This window comes from Drosophila novamexicana, unplaced genomic scaffold (genome assembly GCF_003285875.2).
Source record: "Drosophila novamexicana strain 15010-1031.04,08,12 unplaced genomic scaffold, DnovRS2.1 tig00000877-arrow-arrow-pilon, whole genome shotgun sequence".
In the NCBI taxonomy this organism is placed as follows: Eukaryota; Metazoa; Arthropoda; class Insecta; order Diptera; family Drosophilidae; genus Drosophila; species Drosophila novamexicana.
The window spans coordinates 1571504-1585467 of NW_020824831.1; the positions used below are offsets into that span (position 1 = coordinate 1571504).

At 42.7% G+C, this 13964-nt stretch overlaps 1 protein-coding gene across 1 annotated transcript; it reads right to left on the bottom strand.

The window, feature by feature from the left end:
* Positions 1-2412: 2412 nt before the first annotated feature.
* Positions 2413-13522, bottom strand: LOC115764982 (muscle segmentation homeobox). Its single transcript, XM_030708310.1, has 2 exons — positions 11910-13522; positions 2413-3583 (listed from the first exon to the last, which is right to left on the bottom strand). Exons 1-2 carry the CDS (start codon positions 13159-13161, stop codon positions 3246-3248), a joined length of 1590 nt encoding a protein of 529 aa, XP_030564170.1. The 5' UTR covers positions 13162-13522; the 3' UTR covers positions 2413-3245.
* Positions 13523-13964: the final 442 nt, after the last annotated feature.

Consider the following 13964-nt stretch of genomic DNA (forward strand, 5'->3'; position numbering starts at 1 on the left):
AACATGTACGTAAACATATACATACATATTTACGTATATTCGTTTGCCTGCATCTGCTAACGAATGGCAAAATAAAATAAATCAAAATAACAAAATTTTGACAAGCTTCGACTTGAACGATGCTGCGAACGGCGCGTTATTTCCATTTGTAATTAAATTAATTGGGGTTTAATTCAGTGCGATAAGAACAGCAATAATAACAACAACAACAATTAACGCTCACACATTGTCAACAAGAAATAAATAAATAAATAAACCTATAGCAGGTTGCTAGCCGACTCTGCTCTTGAACCCGTCTGACACTCGACAAATAGCATAGAAATAAAAATTACAATTTGATAATCACTCAATTCCCTACTACATCATGCTACATCTGCTAATAACGATCTAAATGATGATCATTGTGGTGCTGATGCATGTGCTTAACCTCCATATAAGTAAGTAGTAGTCGCGAATGATTGACGGCAATAGTCCGGGTAAACAAGAGTACGCATACGCCATGTGCGCCGACCGAAGCGTTCCCTCCACAGGCCCTCGCCTGATTAATTAAATATTAATTGATCGCCGATAAGCACGCGCTGGCGCTTTTGCATTTCGCACTTGACTGACTGATTGTGATTGTGAAATTTGAGCGATTGATTAAAAGCATTTAAGCAGCAGCAACAGCGTCAAACAAAATAAACATCTAGGAATTATATAGATTCTGTAGCAAGGTTCATGCAACTAAACTAAAGGCAAGAGCATGACCCGATTATATCATTGTCTAATACCCATGAATTATCTCCTAAAATTATATAGTGTTTTCTGTCGTAAGGCAATGCATGCGCTTTACATAATTAAATCTCAATAGTTGAATGAAAAATGTGAATCATTTATTATTAATATTTCGAAGCTGTCTTGAATTGACCTGTTCATTAACTGTTTATTATGATGTATCCAGGGATGTGCGGAAAACATTTAAAGCCCCTTAGAGTATAATTTTGGAGATTTTACTTAGGAGATATTACGAAGCTTATCTTGGACTGTTTGTTCTTTAAATGCATACGTATGCAAAAGTAAATGACATGTTGGCATTTAATTAGAGCTACAAGCCGCATAAGCTGATAGTTAATCAGTGTCAATCATTGTGGCCAATAATCCACAAAGCGAAAACGATCAAGGCTGGCAAAATTGATTTAGCTAACTGACTTATCTTATGCCATCAACTGACCCTCGGAGTTACAACTTTGGAAAACTTCTACTTATAAAAATATTATGCTATAATTATGCTTGGGCATTTATAATGTTGTATCCAGCCAAAGATATGCCATTGGAAGAAATTTATAAACTTGTAATGGACACTCTATGTCAACTGAATAGTTTAAATACTGCAAAAAACAAGTTGGTAAAATCGTTTTATATATGCTAATGTAAATTAGCTTGAAGTAGTTGGCTACTGGAGTATTCAGAACGCGATGTTATTAAGTAACAAGTAAGAGGTTCTAGTCGGGAGCTCCAGACATCAAATGAATATATATATTCTATTTAAGAAGCTATATGTCAAGTTTGGTGACTATTTACCAAAATTGGTAAAAAATCAGGATATCGATATCGATTTTTATCGATTGCTTGAAAACGGAGTAATTTATCGATTATCGGAAACAAACTCGATCTGCGCATGCACTAGGAGCACCTACATCTAAAATTTCAAGTCTCTAGCTCTTATAGGTTCTGAGATCCTTGCGTTCATACATACGGACGGACGGACGGACAGACAGACGGACATGGCTAGATCGACTCGGCTATTGATGCTGATCAAGAATATATATACTTTATGGGGTCAGAGATGCTTCCTTCTGCCTGTCACATACATTTGAATTTTGCACAAATACAATCTTACAATATTATACCCTTTTTTAATGCGTTCAGGGTATGAATACATGAATACTAATAAAATCGTATTTTCCATACTCAGTTGTAGGGTATCGCCACGTCTACCAATGGTTCTGACATATGCGTGATCCCATTTTGAGCTGGTTTAATAAATTTCATAATTTGTCCTTCATAAGTTGAATGTCGTGCATCTATATCTGCACCGAACCCAGTCAAATCGATTTCGTAAAGAAGCTTTATAAAATAGTGATCAGATATGGCTGATTCCAAGATGATTTGATTTTCGAGGTGAATTCATTCATTGCCTGTTAACAGAGATCATTTAGTATAGTAACCTGCAGATAAGTAACATGACGAACTTGACCCAATCAACTCGTCTGTTCGTGAAAATAAAAACTAGAATAACCTCTGCAAGGGCAGATTTCGGCATAAACAAATTATAGGAAAATTTAAATTGCCATGTTGCGTGCTGGAAAATCCAAAATTGAAAACAATTTCTCATTAAATTTTTCGTATAATTATATATTTTTCCACTGATTTTTGTTGATTTTTTTGTTTTGCTTTTCTTTTTGTGTTTTTTTTTTTTTTTTGTGGTAATTTTGTTTTCTGATTTAAGTGTTAACAACTACAGAGGATTAACACTATATGGTAGTATTTTATATGAATGTATGAGCTATATATAGGGTTGCGTATTATATTATATTTAATGTATAATTAACGGCATAGTTATAGCTGTTTAGTTAAGTTCCTTATAAGTATTTTTTAAATACATGCGTTCTTTTAACTAGACCTATAATGCAAATTACAATACAATCAAATATAATTTACGGCTTAAGCTTCCGTCGTTTTGTTTGTATATTTATTGACTTGAGTTTTACAAATAAATTATTCAAATATTTTTTTCTTGTTTTTATTTCGTTTTTTTTTTTTATATTGTTAAAAGTCTATATTACAATTTAGATTTAACAAACAGCAAATACTTTTAAACGCAAATTGGCTCTTCAGAATTGTTGATTGGGTTACTTGCTAGATTTATGTACAATTAGGAAACATTTTCGCTTGCTTTTGCTTAGATATATACAGAGTTCGGTATCGGATCTATCGAGAACCGACTATCTCTCTCTCTCTCTCTTTCTCTCAGCTTTCTTTCTCTATGCTTACAGTATTTACAGAGTGCATTTTACAAAAACATTTGGAAGTATCGTAAATAAAATGCGCTAACATCACAGCAAAATTTTGGGGGCTTTGAAGCGAGCACAACTTTTTTGGTCGTGCTGGCGGCTGGGCGTGGCTCAGTTATTTGGTTGTCATTCTGGCTGCTAGTGCGGCTGGTGCATCAGCTATTTATTAGCGCACACCAACTTGGCCGCGACTTATCCCAGATGCATTAGGCTCGGGTGAAAGTAGCCGGCCATGGCCCATTGTGCCCCAGGGGCACCGCGGCCAAGCGCCGCCATTTTGATCTTCTCGATTTCCGCTTCCTGCAGCCGCTTGGCCTTGGCCCGCCGATTTTGAAACCAAATCTTCACTTGCGTCTCGGTGAGCCGCAGCGACGATGAGAACTCGGCACGCTCCGCTATGCTCAGATACTGCTTCTCTCGGAACTTCTTCTCCAGCGAGAGCAGCTGCTGTGTGGTGAAGGGCGTGCGCGGCTTACGGTTGGGTTTATGTTTGCGCAGATTGCATTTGATACGAGGCGGCTCATTGGCATCTAAAAGAAGAAGACAGAGGAGAGAGAGTGTTGATTAGTCGTCTGTAGGCATAAGTAAATTTAACTGATTGCTTAGTTAAAAGGGAAGTGTTGATTAGCCTGTTCCGCGATCTGTGGCCAATTAAAAGCAACGAAATCCGCAACATTTGCATACAATTGAAGCACTGAATGAGATGCTGTCAACAGGCGTCGTCTGTCTGATGCTGCTGTCCTTGGCCTTGTCATGGCTAAAAGCGGCAGCAACAACAAACCGACAACGGCAACGTCTACAGCAAACGGTAATTACTCCTTTAAGTGGCCAATAAATTTGCTGTCTAAACTATTTGTCAGACAAAGCAGCAGCAGCCGCAGCCGCTGAGTCGCAGCAGTCGCAGTTGCAGCAGCAGCGACGGGAAATGCAATGTCCCCAGTTCGATTCTCTGTTGGCTGCAAAACAATTTTAATTTGGGCATTTTGTTTTGGCAAACAAAGACCGCAGCAGCGACGACGAGGATGAGGACGCGGCTGGGCAGCAGGCAAGAAACCAACAGAAAAAAATTCAAAAAAGCGTGCATGCCTTATAAAGCAACCGCATGGAATTGACGCTGTGCGGGGCAGGGTTAGGGCAGCCGCTGATGCAGCTGCTCCACCATCGTGCGCCTGTGGCATTCACTTGGAGTGTTGTTAATGAAAGTAATGAGCCTGCCATTGGGGCTGCCAGCGCCAAGCCACAAAGATGCAAATGGCATTTTAAAGATGCATCCCCGGGTCAGCTTTGGCAGGGAGTATACTCTCAATAGTATCAAGTACAATAAAGCCATATGTCGTATCTCTTGTGCCAGAGTCGTCCAGTCGCCAGTCTCAAGTCTCAAGTCGCCAGTCTACAGGCGCAGGCACGCGTAATTTATGGAGCATTTCGTATTGCGGGCCAGGAATCAAAATAAAGGACCATGCAAATGATATGCAACGCTTTAATTTTATGCATAATTACACAAATTGAAATTGTTGAGTGACAAACCGAAAATTGTTGTCATCTTCTTCTTCAACTCATTCTCGTTGCTTTGTAATTGCTTTTTATGCTTTGATGGCAGCCAGCGCAAATGAGGCATTAAACAACAACAAGAAATGAGTAGCCTGGCCGAGACCAGATGGGCTATGCGTACAGAAACTCAACAAATGATCATCATATGAGCTGCTGCAACTAGCATTTGCTCAGCCGACAACAAGTCTGCCACATACCAGAACTTGATGCCTATGTTCACACACATTCATTTTGTGTCACGTTATGTTATCAATAAACAAATAAATGTCAAAGTTGCCTGTCCATAAAAAACTCAAATGTCTGGCACACTCGTTCGGTAGTAGAGCTTCGATCGGCTCTGGCTGCCATAAGAAAACTAATAATGCCAGCGAAGTCTCGCAGCAAACAGCATCTGCATCTGCATCTGCGACAGCATCTGAATCTGGATCTGGATCTGCATTGGGCTGATCAGCTCATTAAGTAATTAGTGTGACATGTCAAAGTTATGTTAATGTGCCAAGCTCGATCGTTCAGATTGCGGGCCTTATCTGCCTACTGCCTGATCCCTGCTGCTTCAGGCATAATAAGTATATGCATATTATTTCATTTATTTGTGTGTGCCTTGTGCTGAATGCAGTCTCGTAAAAGCGTTTTGTATGGCCTAACAAGGTGAAACGAAATGTGAAAAGCCCCGATAATATTGATAATCATTATAATAACGATCATGATGATGTTGCTGTTGCTGTGGTTACGCCTCAGCAGCAGCAAGAAATTTGTTACAGACTACAAGACGCGGCTGCATGCATCTATAAATATACATATAAATATATTGTATATTTTAAATGTTTTTTGTTCGTTTTTTCTCTCGTGCATTTCTGATTCTGTTTTGTACATAGTTAATTTTATTATTATTTTCTTTTGTTTTTTATTGTTGTTTTTGCTGTTGTTGTCGCTCTTGTTGTGATGGCCATAAATTAGTTGCCAAATTAGCATATAAACGATGCGGTCAAGTTTTACAGCTTTGGCTGCCTTTGTCACATGCCTTTTGGCTCGTATCATAATTTTCTATAATATCTGGCTCTTGGCGTATACTTGGGCATAATTATTTTGACAGTCGGCAATGTTTCTATTAGGCAGCAATATGACCACAAAATGAATCGTAAATATGTAGAAGAGTATGCTCTGTACACATCGGGGCACACGTTTAATTATACTTTTCTAAAGCAGTTTTGCGCTTTGCATTTATTTCAAAATTAATTGCTCATTTGTCGCTAAATTGCTGGAATGGGGTTTCGGTTTCCAATGCAGGCCAAAGCAAAAACTGTAGCAAGTGGAATAGCTGCGACCCCCTATATACCCCGCACCGTACACGGATCAACTGAGCCAATGGCTTGGCCCGCCGCCTGTTGCACAAATAACCTGCAACAGATCCAATTCAGACAGACTGAACTGATCGGAGACGGAGACGCAAGGGAACAGGCTGGAGACGAAGACAGCCACGCACGTCCAAACCAGAGTGCGAGACTTGTTTTCGCCTTTTTGTGTTTTTATAGGCATTGTTTTTGCCATTGTTGTTGCTGTTGCTGTTGCTGTTGCTATTGCTGCTGTTGCTTTTGCTGTTGCTGCTAGCTGGTTGCTGGCTGTTGCTGGGGCAATACGTCGCCAGCGTCGCCATCGCCATTGCCAGAGCAAATACATGCCACAAACGCCAATTGTGACATTTAGCCTATGTTTGTAATGGATTTTCAATTAATTTGAGTTCTCCGGTGTATTGTAGACGACGACATATAAGACTCGATCAGCAACAACAACAACAACAACAACAGCAACACAAACAAGCAGCAATTGTGAAATTTACGCGTATCGATCGCATAGGCAATCGCCCATAGAGGCCTCTATGGCAGTTCGTATGCCCAGGCCTAGGCCTATGGGCCGGAGCGATACAACACGACACGACAACGCTGACAACGGTGGATTGATTTGCGCTGCAAATTGCTGGCAATTAATTCTTCATTAAAGCGTTTTCGCATAGCCAAATAGGCAGCAGGTACGACCAAGGGGGGCTCCGTTGGTTCAGTGAGCGTTTTTGTAGTGAAAAGCATTTTGCAATCGATTGGAGCAAAAGCGAATCGAACGTTTGGCTAATGCAATTACACGCTTACGGTCAAACGAGCACTGCTTCGGGGACCCCATGCCAATCCTGGTGTTGCCGCTGCCGCTGTTGCTGCTGATTGGGGCAGCTGATTTCATAATGAAGGATTTTAATTAGCACCAAATATGTAGGTGAGTGAGGTGCGCAAAGTACCAAATTAGCTTCAGCTGAAAAATGCGTGTGGGGGAGAATTATGCACAGCAGCAGGCGATGAGCATTTCAGATTAGTTCATCGACTGATAAAAACCATATATGAAATATGACCTGGATGGCAAATCAATACATAGATTGAGGCAGCATCAATTTATATATTGTACAGTGGACAGTTAAATAAAGCCGTTTATTACTAAGAAGAATGTATAAACCGGGCCTGAAACGGTCTTAAGTGAGTTTAATCAAAGTATTTCTGGAGTACAGGAAGAAGGATTTTATATGGTTGAAAATTTACAAACATTGCATTATGCATTTAATAATATTAGACATGGCGTAGCAGTTGAATAGAATGAATAGTAGGTGCCCATGAATGCTATGTAAATGGAAGATTATCTAATATTATTGGGTGTATTTGTAAATTGTAAAGGCATATTAAATCGGCCAGCAAAATGCCATGCAGAATAAAAATATATAAACTGCGTGACAGCAACTGTGGGAAATGAATGGAGGCGAATAAGAAAATGTCATAAGTCAGTCAAGTACAAATTACCATGGAGGGCATATAGCAGCAGTTAAGTTGTCGGTTGCATTAGTAAATGATAAAAACGAATGGAAATGGGCCAAGAAAAATATAACATTTTGAATGCGGAGGACCATGGAGGACAACTAGTTGGGGTATTATTATGAGGCCGAGTATTGCTCGTTATTTTTAAGTTTTAATACCTTCTGATGCGTATTTGCAATATGTAAACCTGATTGCTAGGCGTTCGAGGAGTTCATGAGAACCGGCCCATTAGAGCCTATTAATTAGCAAAGAGCGTGTTAAAACCGGCTGCCATAGATAAGTTAGCACCAGCAACTGGGCGCGATCAGTGGACAAATCTTGTCGCATTGCATGTTGTCCAGTTGCCCCGTTCGCCTGCTGGCAATTGGAATGTGTTGTTGCTGCTGGCTCAGTGGCAATGAAGTGCATATTTTAATCACCAATGGCTGCCCCTGTGCAAGATAAGCAACGATAACGAGGCCAGTAGCTGAAGGGTTGAGGGGGCCAGAGTAGCGGGCAAGCTGAAGCAGCCCACGTGGGTTGGGCCTGCATCTTCAGGCAGGCTGCTGCCCACCTGCTGGCAAGTTCAAGTACTTGAGCTATCTTTTAATTACTCAGCTGTACACACACGCACACACTCACTCCCAAATACACGCGCGCACACTCTGAAAGGCGTGCACAAAGACATACAGTGACTCAAATTAGTTGAACTACCAATTGTCTACAAACATTTAGCAAATGTTTGCCGTTGTCTCAATGTACTTTCATACATATACCGAAATGTCTACGGTAGCAACACCTTGTGGCACATATGCAAGTCATTGGCAACAACACAGACCCCCCACCCATATCACCCCCTCGCTGCTGCTCCCCTTTTGTCTGGTGCTGCTGTTGCTTTTGTCTGCCTGGTAATTTAATGCAAATAAATTTTATTTACCAAAACATACATCAAAATGTCTGCGCCAGCACACCTCACACAGCCGGCCCCCCACCCCATGCCCCATGGATTGCATGCAACTAGATGTATCTGTATGTGTGAGTGTATTTAGTACAGCTTATGCACGTTAGATGGCGTGCAGAATGCAAATATTATTTTAGCTTTTGGCTTTGGCGTCTTCGTTGGGGCCTTCTGCGAATGGTGTTAAAACGCATGCAAGTGGTAACCGACCTGCGTCCCGTGTACCTTCACTCCCCCCCTCTCACGATCCTTTGGCACCATACCATCCGCACCACCTTCTCGTTGCACGCCCAGCAGCCGTTGGCCGCCGGCTGTCGCCGTCTGTCAACGTTTAAATTGCTGCTTGGCTGCAAATAAAAATTGCGTGCTTAGGTGGGCGTAGCTGACATGCCACACCTACCAAGTTTGCCAGTTGCTCTGCCTCTATCTCGCTCACACACATACACGCACACACACACACACACACTCTTTCACAGTATGTGCGTGTGTGTATTTGCTGCTTCTGTTGTTTGTATTTATGCAATGACTCCCAAGTTGTTGCTCGTTTGTTCAGCTTGAAAATTAATTTCTATAATGGCTGCCAAGAATTGCAGCTGCATTAGTTGCCCCCACCTGTCCACCCCTTTTTGCGAGTTGGTTATACCATAAGGTACGTGACGTGCCTGCGCTTTGCAATTAGTTAAATTATAGAGCCCCGTCGCTGGAATTTTAACTGCATGTGAATGTAAATCAATTGCAAGGCTCTCCAAAGCATAAAGCCATGACGAAAATCGACTAAGCTGAGCCGAGAAGAGATGCGGGCCACACAAACTCCAATTCCACCTGTGTATGCACTGTGTTCCTGTGTGTTCCCTAATCGCAGCCCATTTAAGATGCCAGCCTGTGGTATTTCATTTAATTGAATGGGCCATGAAACAAACATGAAACTAGCGCCGCTGATAAAGCCCAGTTCAGAACAAATGCACGGCTACCGTTTGCCTGGCCGACACACAGATACAAATACAGATACACAGATACAGATACATTGCCCAAAGGCACTAAGTACCTAACACTTGACATAATGCGGCCAGATAGCGGCACAGGTCACACGAATATAGGCAGAGAGAGAAAGAGAGGACGCACAAAGGCAGCAACCTGCTGCGCTAATGAGACCTGCTGAGGATGGGTCCAAGCCAGGAAAAAAAACAGCTGCCGAAATGAAATGAAATAAAGTTGTATATAAAGTAGTATAAAGTAGCTATGTGTGCGTGTGTGTGTGTGTGTGTAGAGCTGCAGTTGACAGCAAATGACAAAATAAGCGGCAAATGTTTGAAATACTTTTTTGTTATTCTTATTGTTGTTGTTCTTGTTGCTGTTGTCGCTTGTCAGTTTAAAAATAATTTGAATTGGCTCTTTAAAAAAGCTTATCAAGTGCGGATAGCCGGATGACTGAAGCATGATTGTAAATATATATAAAAATGATCTATTAAAGAATTTTAAATGGGACTATTAATAAGAAATATTTTTTCCTTTCCTTAACATCTTTCAAAAACTCGCAACTAGCTCATTATTTTTTAATTATTGCTGTTGTTTTTAATAATTTTAGAAGAGTAAAATTTTAAATATTAATTATTACAATTAATATGATAGATGTTTTTATGATTATGTTATTATTGCAGAGCTTGCAGCCGCAATTCAATTAACTGTTTAACACTTTTAATAAACTGTCTCTGACTGAAGTATTCACAATGAAAAGAGTTGCGCTATAAAAAAACCATTTTTTTTAATATTCTTATAACTCTCAGTTTATGGACTCTTTAATTGTAAATGTTTGCAAAACAGCTGTCGAACTCGTAAAGTACTTTTAATTTTTTGGTTAATTTACTCAAATGATTTCTAATTTTTGCTTCATAGCTTAAAATGATTATTTAACGGGCATTTTGAGGCATTTACAACTGTATTCATAAGTTAATTGTTATAGGAGTAATTTGTGTATTGGGTCTCAAATGCGTATGAAGAAAAAACCAATACAAAAACTGTATGCGGCGCCTCTCATGGGCGTCTGCCCCTAGACAGCTTTATAAAGCAAACCAGCAGCAACAACAACCACAGCAACTACAACAACCGAAAGAAGAAAAACAACCTCATGTTATTGTTATTGCGGGACGGAAATGCAAAGTTCGCGGTAGGTTTTTTGCCCCAACGTGTAAAGTTCACATGTCTGTCAGCCGTCGGAGTTTTTGTCCTGGAACTGGTACAGTGCGGACTGCAGCAAGGTGTGACCAACGGCGTTGCAAGTGTTGCAAGTGCCTGGTCACTTTTTGTCCGATGCCGGAAAATGCAAGAAAAGTGTGAACTGTGCATGCAGATACAAATCGGCCAGAGCTGCCAGACTCGCTTCAATTAGTCTGGTCAGTCAGTTCAGTTCAGTTAGATATATATGTATACACGTGGTATACTTGTGCTGGGGGGCTGACATAGACCGGAAAACACCAAAAAAAAAAATTGAAAAAAAAAAAACGAAATGCAATGAATAAGCAGACGCGCCAATTGACTTAAATCAAAACCGACGCGACACCAACAGCAACAACAACAACAACAACAAAAGCAACAACAACAAATGATAATAATAATGTTCTGGATGATACGAGTAAATGGTCAGCGCAATCGAGAACATTTCATTGTTTTATTTAAAGCGACGGAATAATTGCCACGCACTTTGACTACACCACCAGACAAGGGGTGTGGAAGGGGGAGGGGGGGGGGGGGCTGTAGCGCCCGCAGCTTCGATGGCCGTTGGCAGCCATTGTCGCATTGTCGTTGGTGCCAATTAGGGCGCGGGTCAGTTTAATTCAATTAAACTATGTGCACACACATGCAAACAACCAACCACACACACACACACACACACAGAGAGGCATACCCATACACAAAATGGAGCTAGCAGGCCTTGAATGCGATCAATTAATACCTAATACTACATTGGATAGTATATTATTATACAATTGCAATATGCAAATATATATATATTCTTTTGTTTAACCTCAGCAAATTGCTTCATTTTCTTCTTCAATTAGTATATATGTACATATCTTCACTTCTTTGTTAAGATTACAAATCTAGTTGAGGGTTATTCAATTATATGTCAAATGTAGAAATTGCAAGCATACAAATAGCAGAAAGTCATAAACAAATTCACCAAGGAGTCCAAAATAATAATTATTCATGGATTTTGGGATTTGTGTGTATTATTTTGCATATATTCAATTGGCACATGCTAAGCAATGTCACGTGCCACATTTACAAATATTTTGTATATCATTTCTAGGGAGTTTCTTGAAACCTTTTTGCAATATCCGTATTCTATAAGTAGTATGTGTGAGCTCCGCCTAATTTGTTTCTTTTTTAAGGATAAGATGTTTATTCTCAATTATTATCTCTTATATCTCTGTCAAACAAACACCGAACACTTTCCGCTTACCCAAACTGAATGAAATATTTAAGAGTATATTTTATAGTTCAGATTTAGTTGACACTCACCTCCACCAAATCCTTGTCCCGGGAACAAGCCCGGCGGTCCAAAGGGTGGCATTTGACGTGCGCCCGGCCATGGCACTCCGCCGCCCATGCCGCCCCAGGCAACCGCTGCGGCGGCCAGAGCGCTGAATGGCGTTGGTCGTATGGGCACATGTCCGCTGGCAGCAAGAGCCGCTGGCGAGAGAAGAGTGGTTGGCATTTGGCCGGAGCCGGGTCCTGAGCCTGGTGGACCGCCGTGGGAGCCTTCCAGCGATTTGCTGCTGCTGTCGAGGCCATCGGGCGTGGAGCGCGGCGAGTCGTCGGGATTCATGTCTTCGATGTCCACAATGGAGTCCTCCTCCTCATCGTGCTCCCCATCGTGTTCATGCAGCATATCGTCGTCGTATTCCAACTCGGAGTCCGTGTGGCTGCTGCCACCCAGCGGCGAGTGCCTTTCGTTTTTGGCAGGTGTGGAGCTGGCGCCGGCTGCGTGCGCCACTGGTGTTGAGCTGGGCGTGGAGCTGGCGGAGGCCGAAGCGGGTGGAGAGCTGGCGCGCGCATCTGCCTGAGCCTGACGCAGTTGCGCAATGGCCAGATGCTGCTGTTGATGTTGCTGCTGCTGTTGCTGGGCGTGCGCTGCCGCCGCCACATGGGCGGCATGCAGCAAGTGGGCGTGATGAGCAACGGTCGCGGGATGAAATGCATGCGTTGGCGGCACAGTTGGTGGCGCTGCTGGCGGAGGCGTGCCTGCGGCGCTGCTCTGCGAGATAGGCGATGTGGCTGCGGAGCTTGACAGATTCGTAGGTCCATCGCTGGTGTTGGGTGTACGCGGCCTTGTGTCCGCCAGCAGCGAAGCAACGCTAAAGTTGCTCAGCCTGGAGCTACTTTTGTGCAGATGATGTGGCGCCGGGTGCACTGCAGCCAACTGCAGTGCCTGCTGCTGCTGCTGCTGTTGATGTTGCTGCTGTTGCTGTTGATGCTGCGCCAGCAGATGCTGCTGGTGTGCCAGCAGCAATGCCGACGGCGATGTTGGGCTACCCAGCGGATGCAGTGCACCAGTGCTGGCGGCGGCAACGGCGACGGCGGAGGTCAGCGTGCTGCTCAGGCTGCTGCTGCTGCTGCCGGAGCTGCTGAGCGATGTAGTTGGCGGCACCGTCGGGCTGGTCATCGTTTGGCGCAGGCCAGTCACTGTCATACTCCTGTTCCTATTCGGTTTCCTGGTCGTTGCTGCGCTCGTTGCGTTCACGTTAACGGTGTTGTTGGAAAGCTTTAACATAAAGCCAGCGATTCGCAGTTGCTAATAGATTCACTGTGCTATCTGTTTTGGATTTGATTAAATGTTGATTGTTGTTGCTGTTGTATTTTATTGAAACATTGCACTGGCGAGAGAAGTGCGCGCGAGTTCAAATTGGCACTTGACGGGTCGCTCAGTAGAAAATATATGTGTCGTTAATTTGTTTTGATTATCTTTTAATTAATTCGCTCGTTCATCACATACACTCACTAATACACGCGCACCCACACACATGCACACGCACGAACGCGGCCTGCTCATTTGCTGTAGTATGTGGCGTTTAATTCACGTTGCGACTCTGTTCGGCGGCTCTGAGACTCGAGAGAAACACGTCCTCCTGAGATCACGTCTGTTCTACAACTGAACGCAGACGGCGGCGCAACTACAGCTCTGCTGCTGCTGCTGCTAGGCACACTCAAACAAACACTCGCACACACACGCATATGTGAAACCTGCACGTTGCTGGCAGTGGTGTTGGTGCTGGTGGTGGTGGTGGCTGATAGACCGGCCTGGCGCAGCTCTGACGCTCTCTCACTTGCACACACTGCTCAAGCGAATGCAGCGACACCATTTTTATTTGCCTAACTGTTTCGGTTATGCTCTCTCGCACAGCATTTTATTTTATTTTTCCTATTTACCTTTTGTTGTGTTTCTTGCGCCGCCTTCTTTTCTACTGCTGTTCAATTCCAGTGTGGTGAGTTTTGTGTTCGCCACGCAAGCGAGACGGCACCATTGTTAATACGTGCTGTCTTTGGCTGTCCCGCTCGCACGCCTAATTATTATTG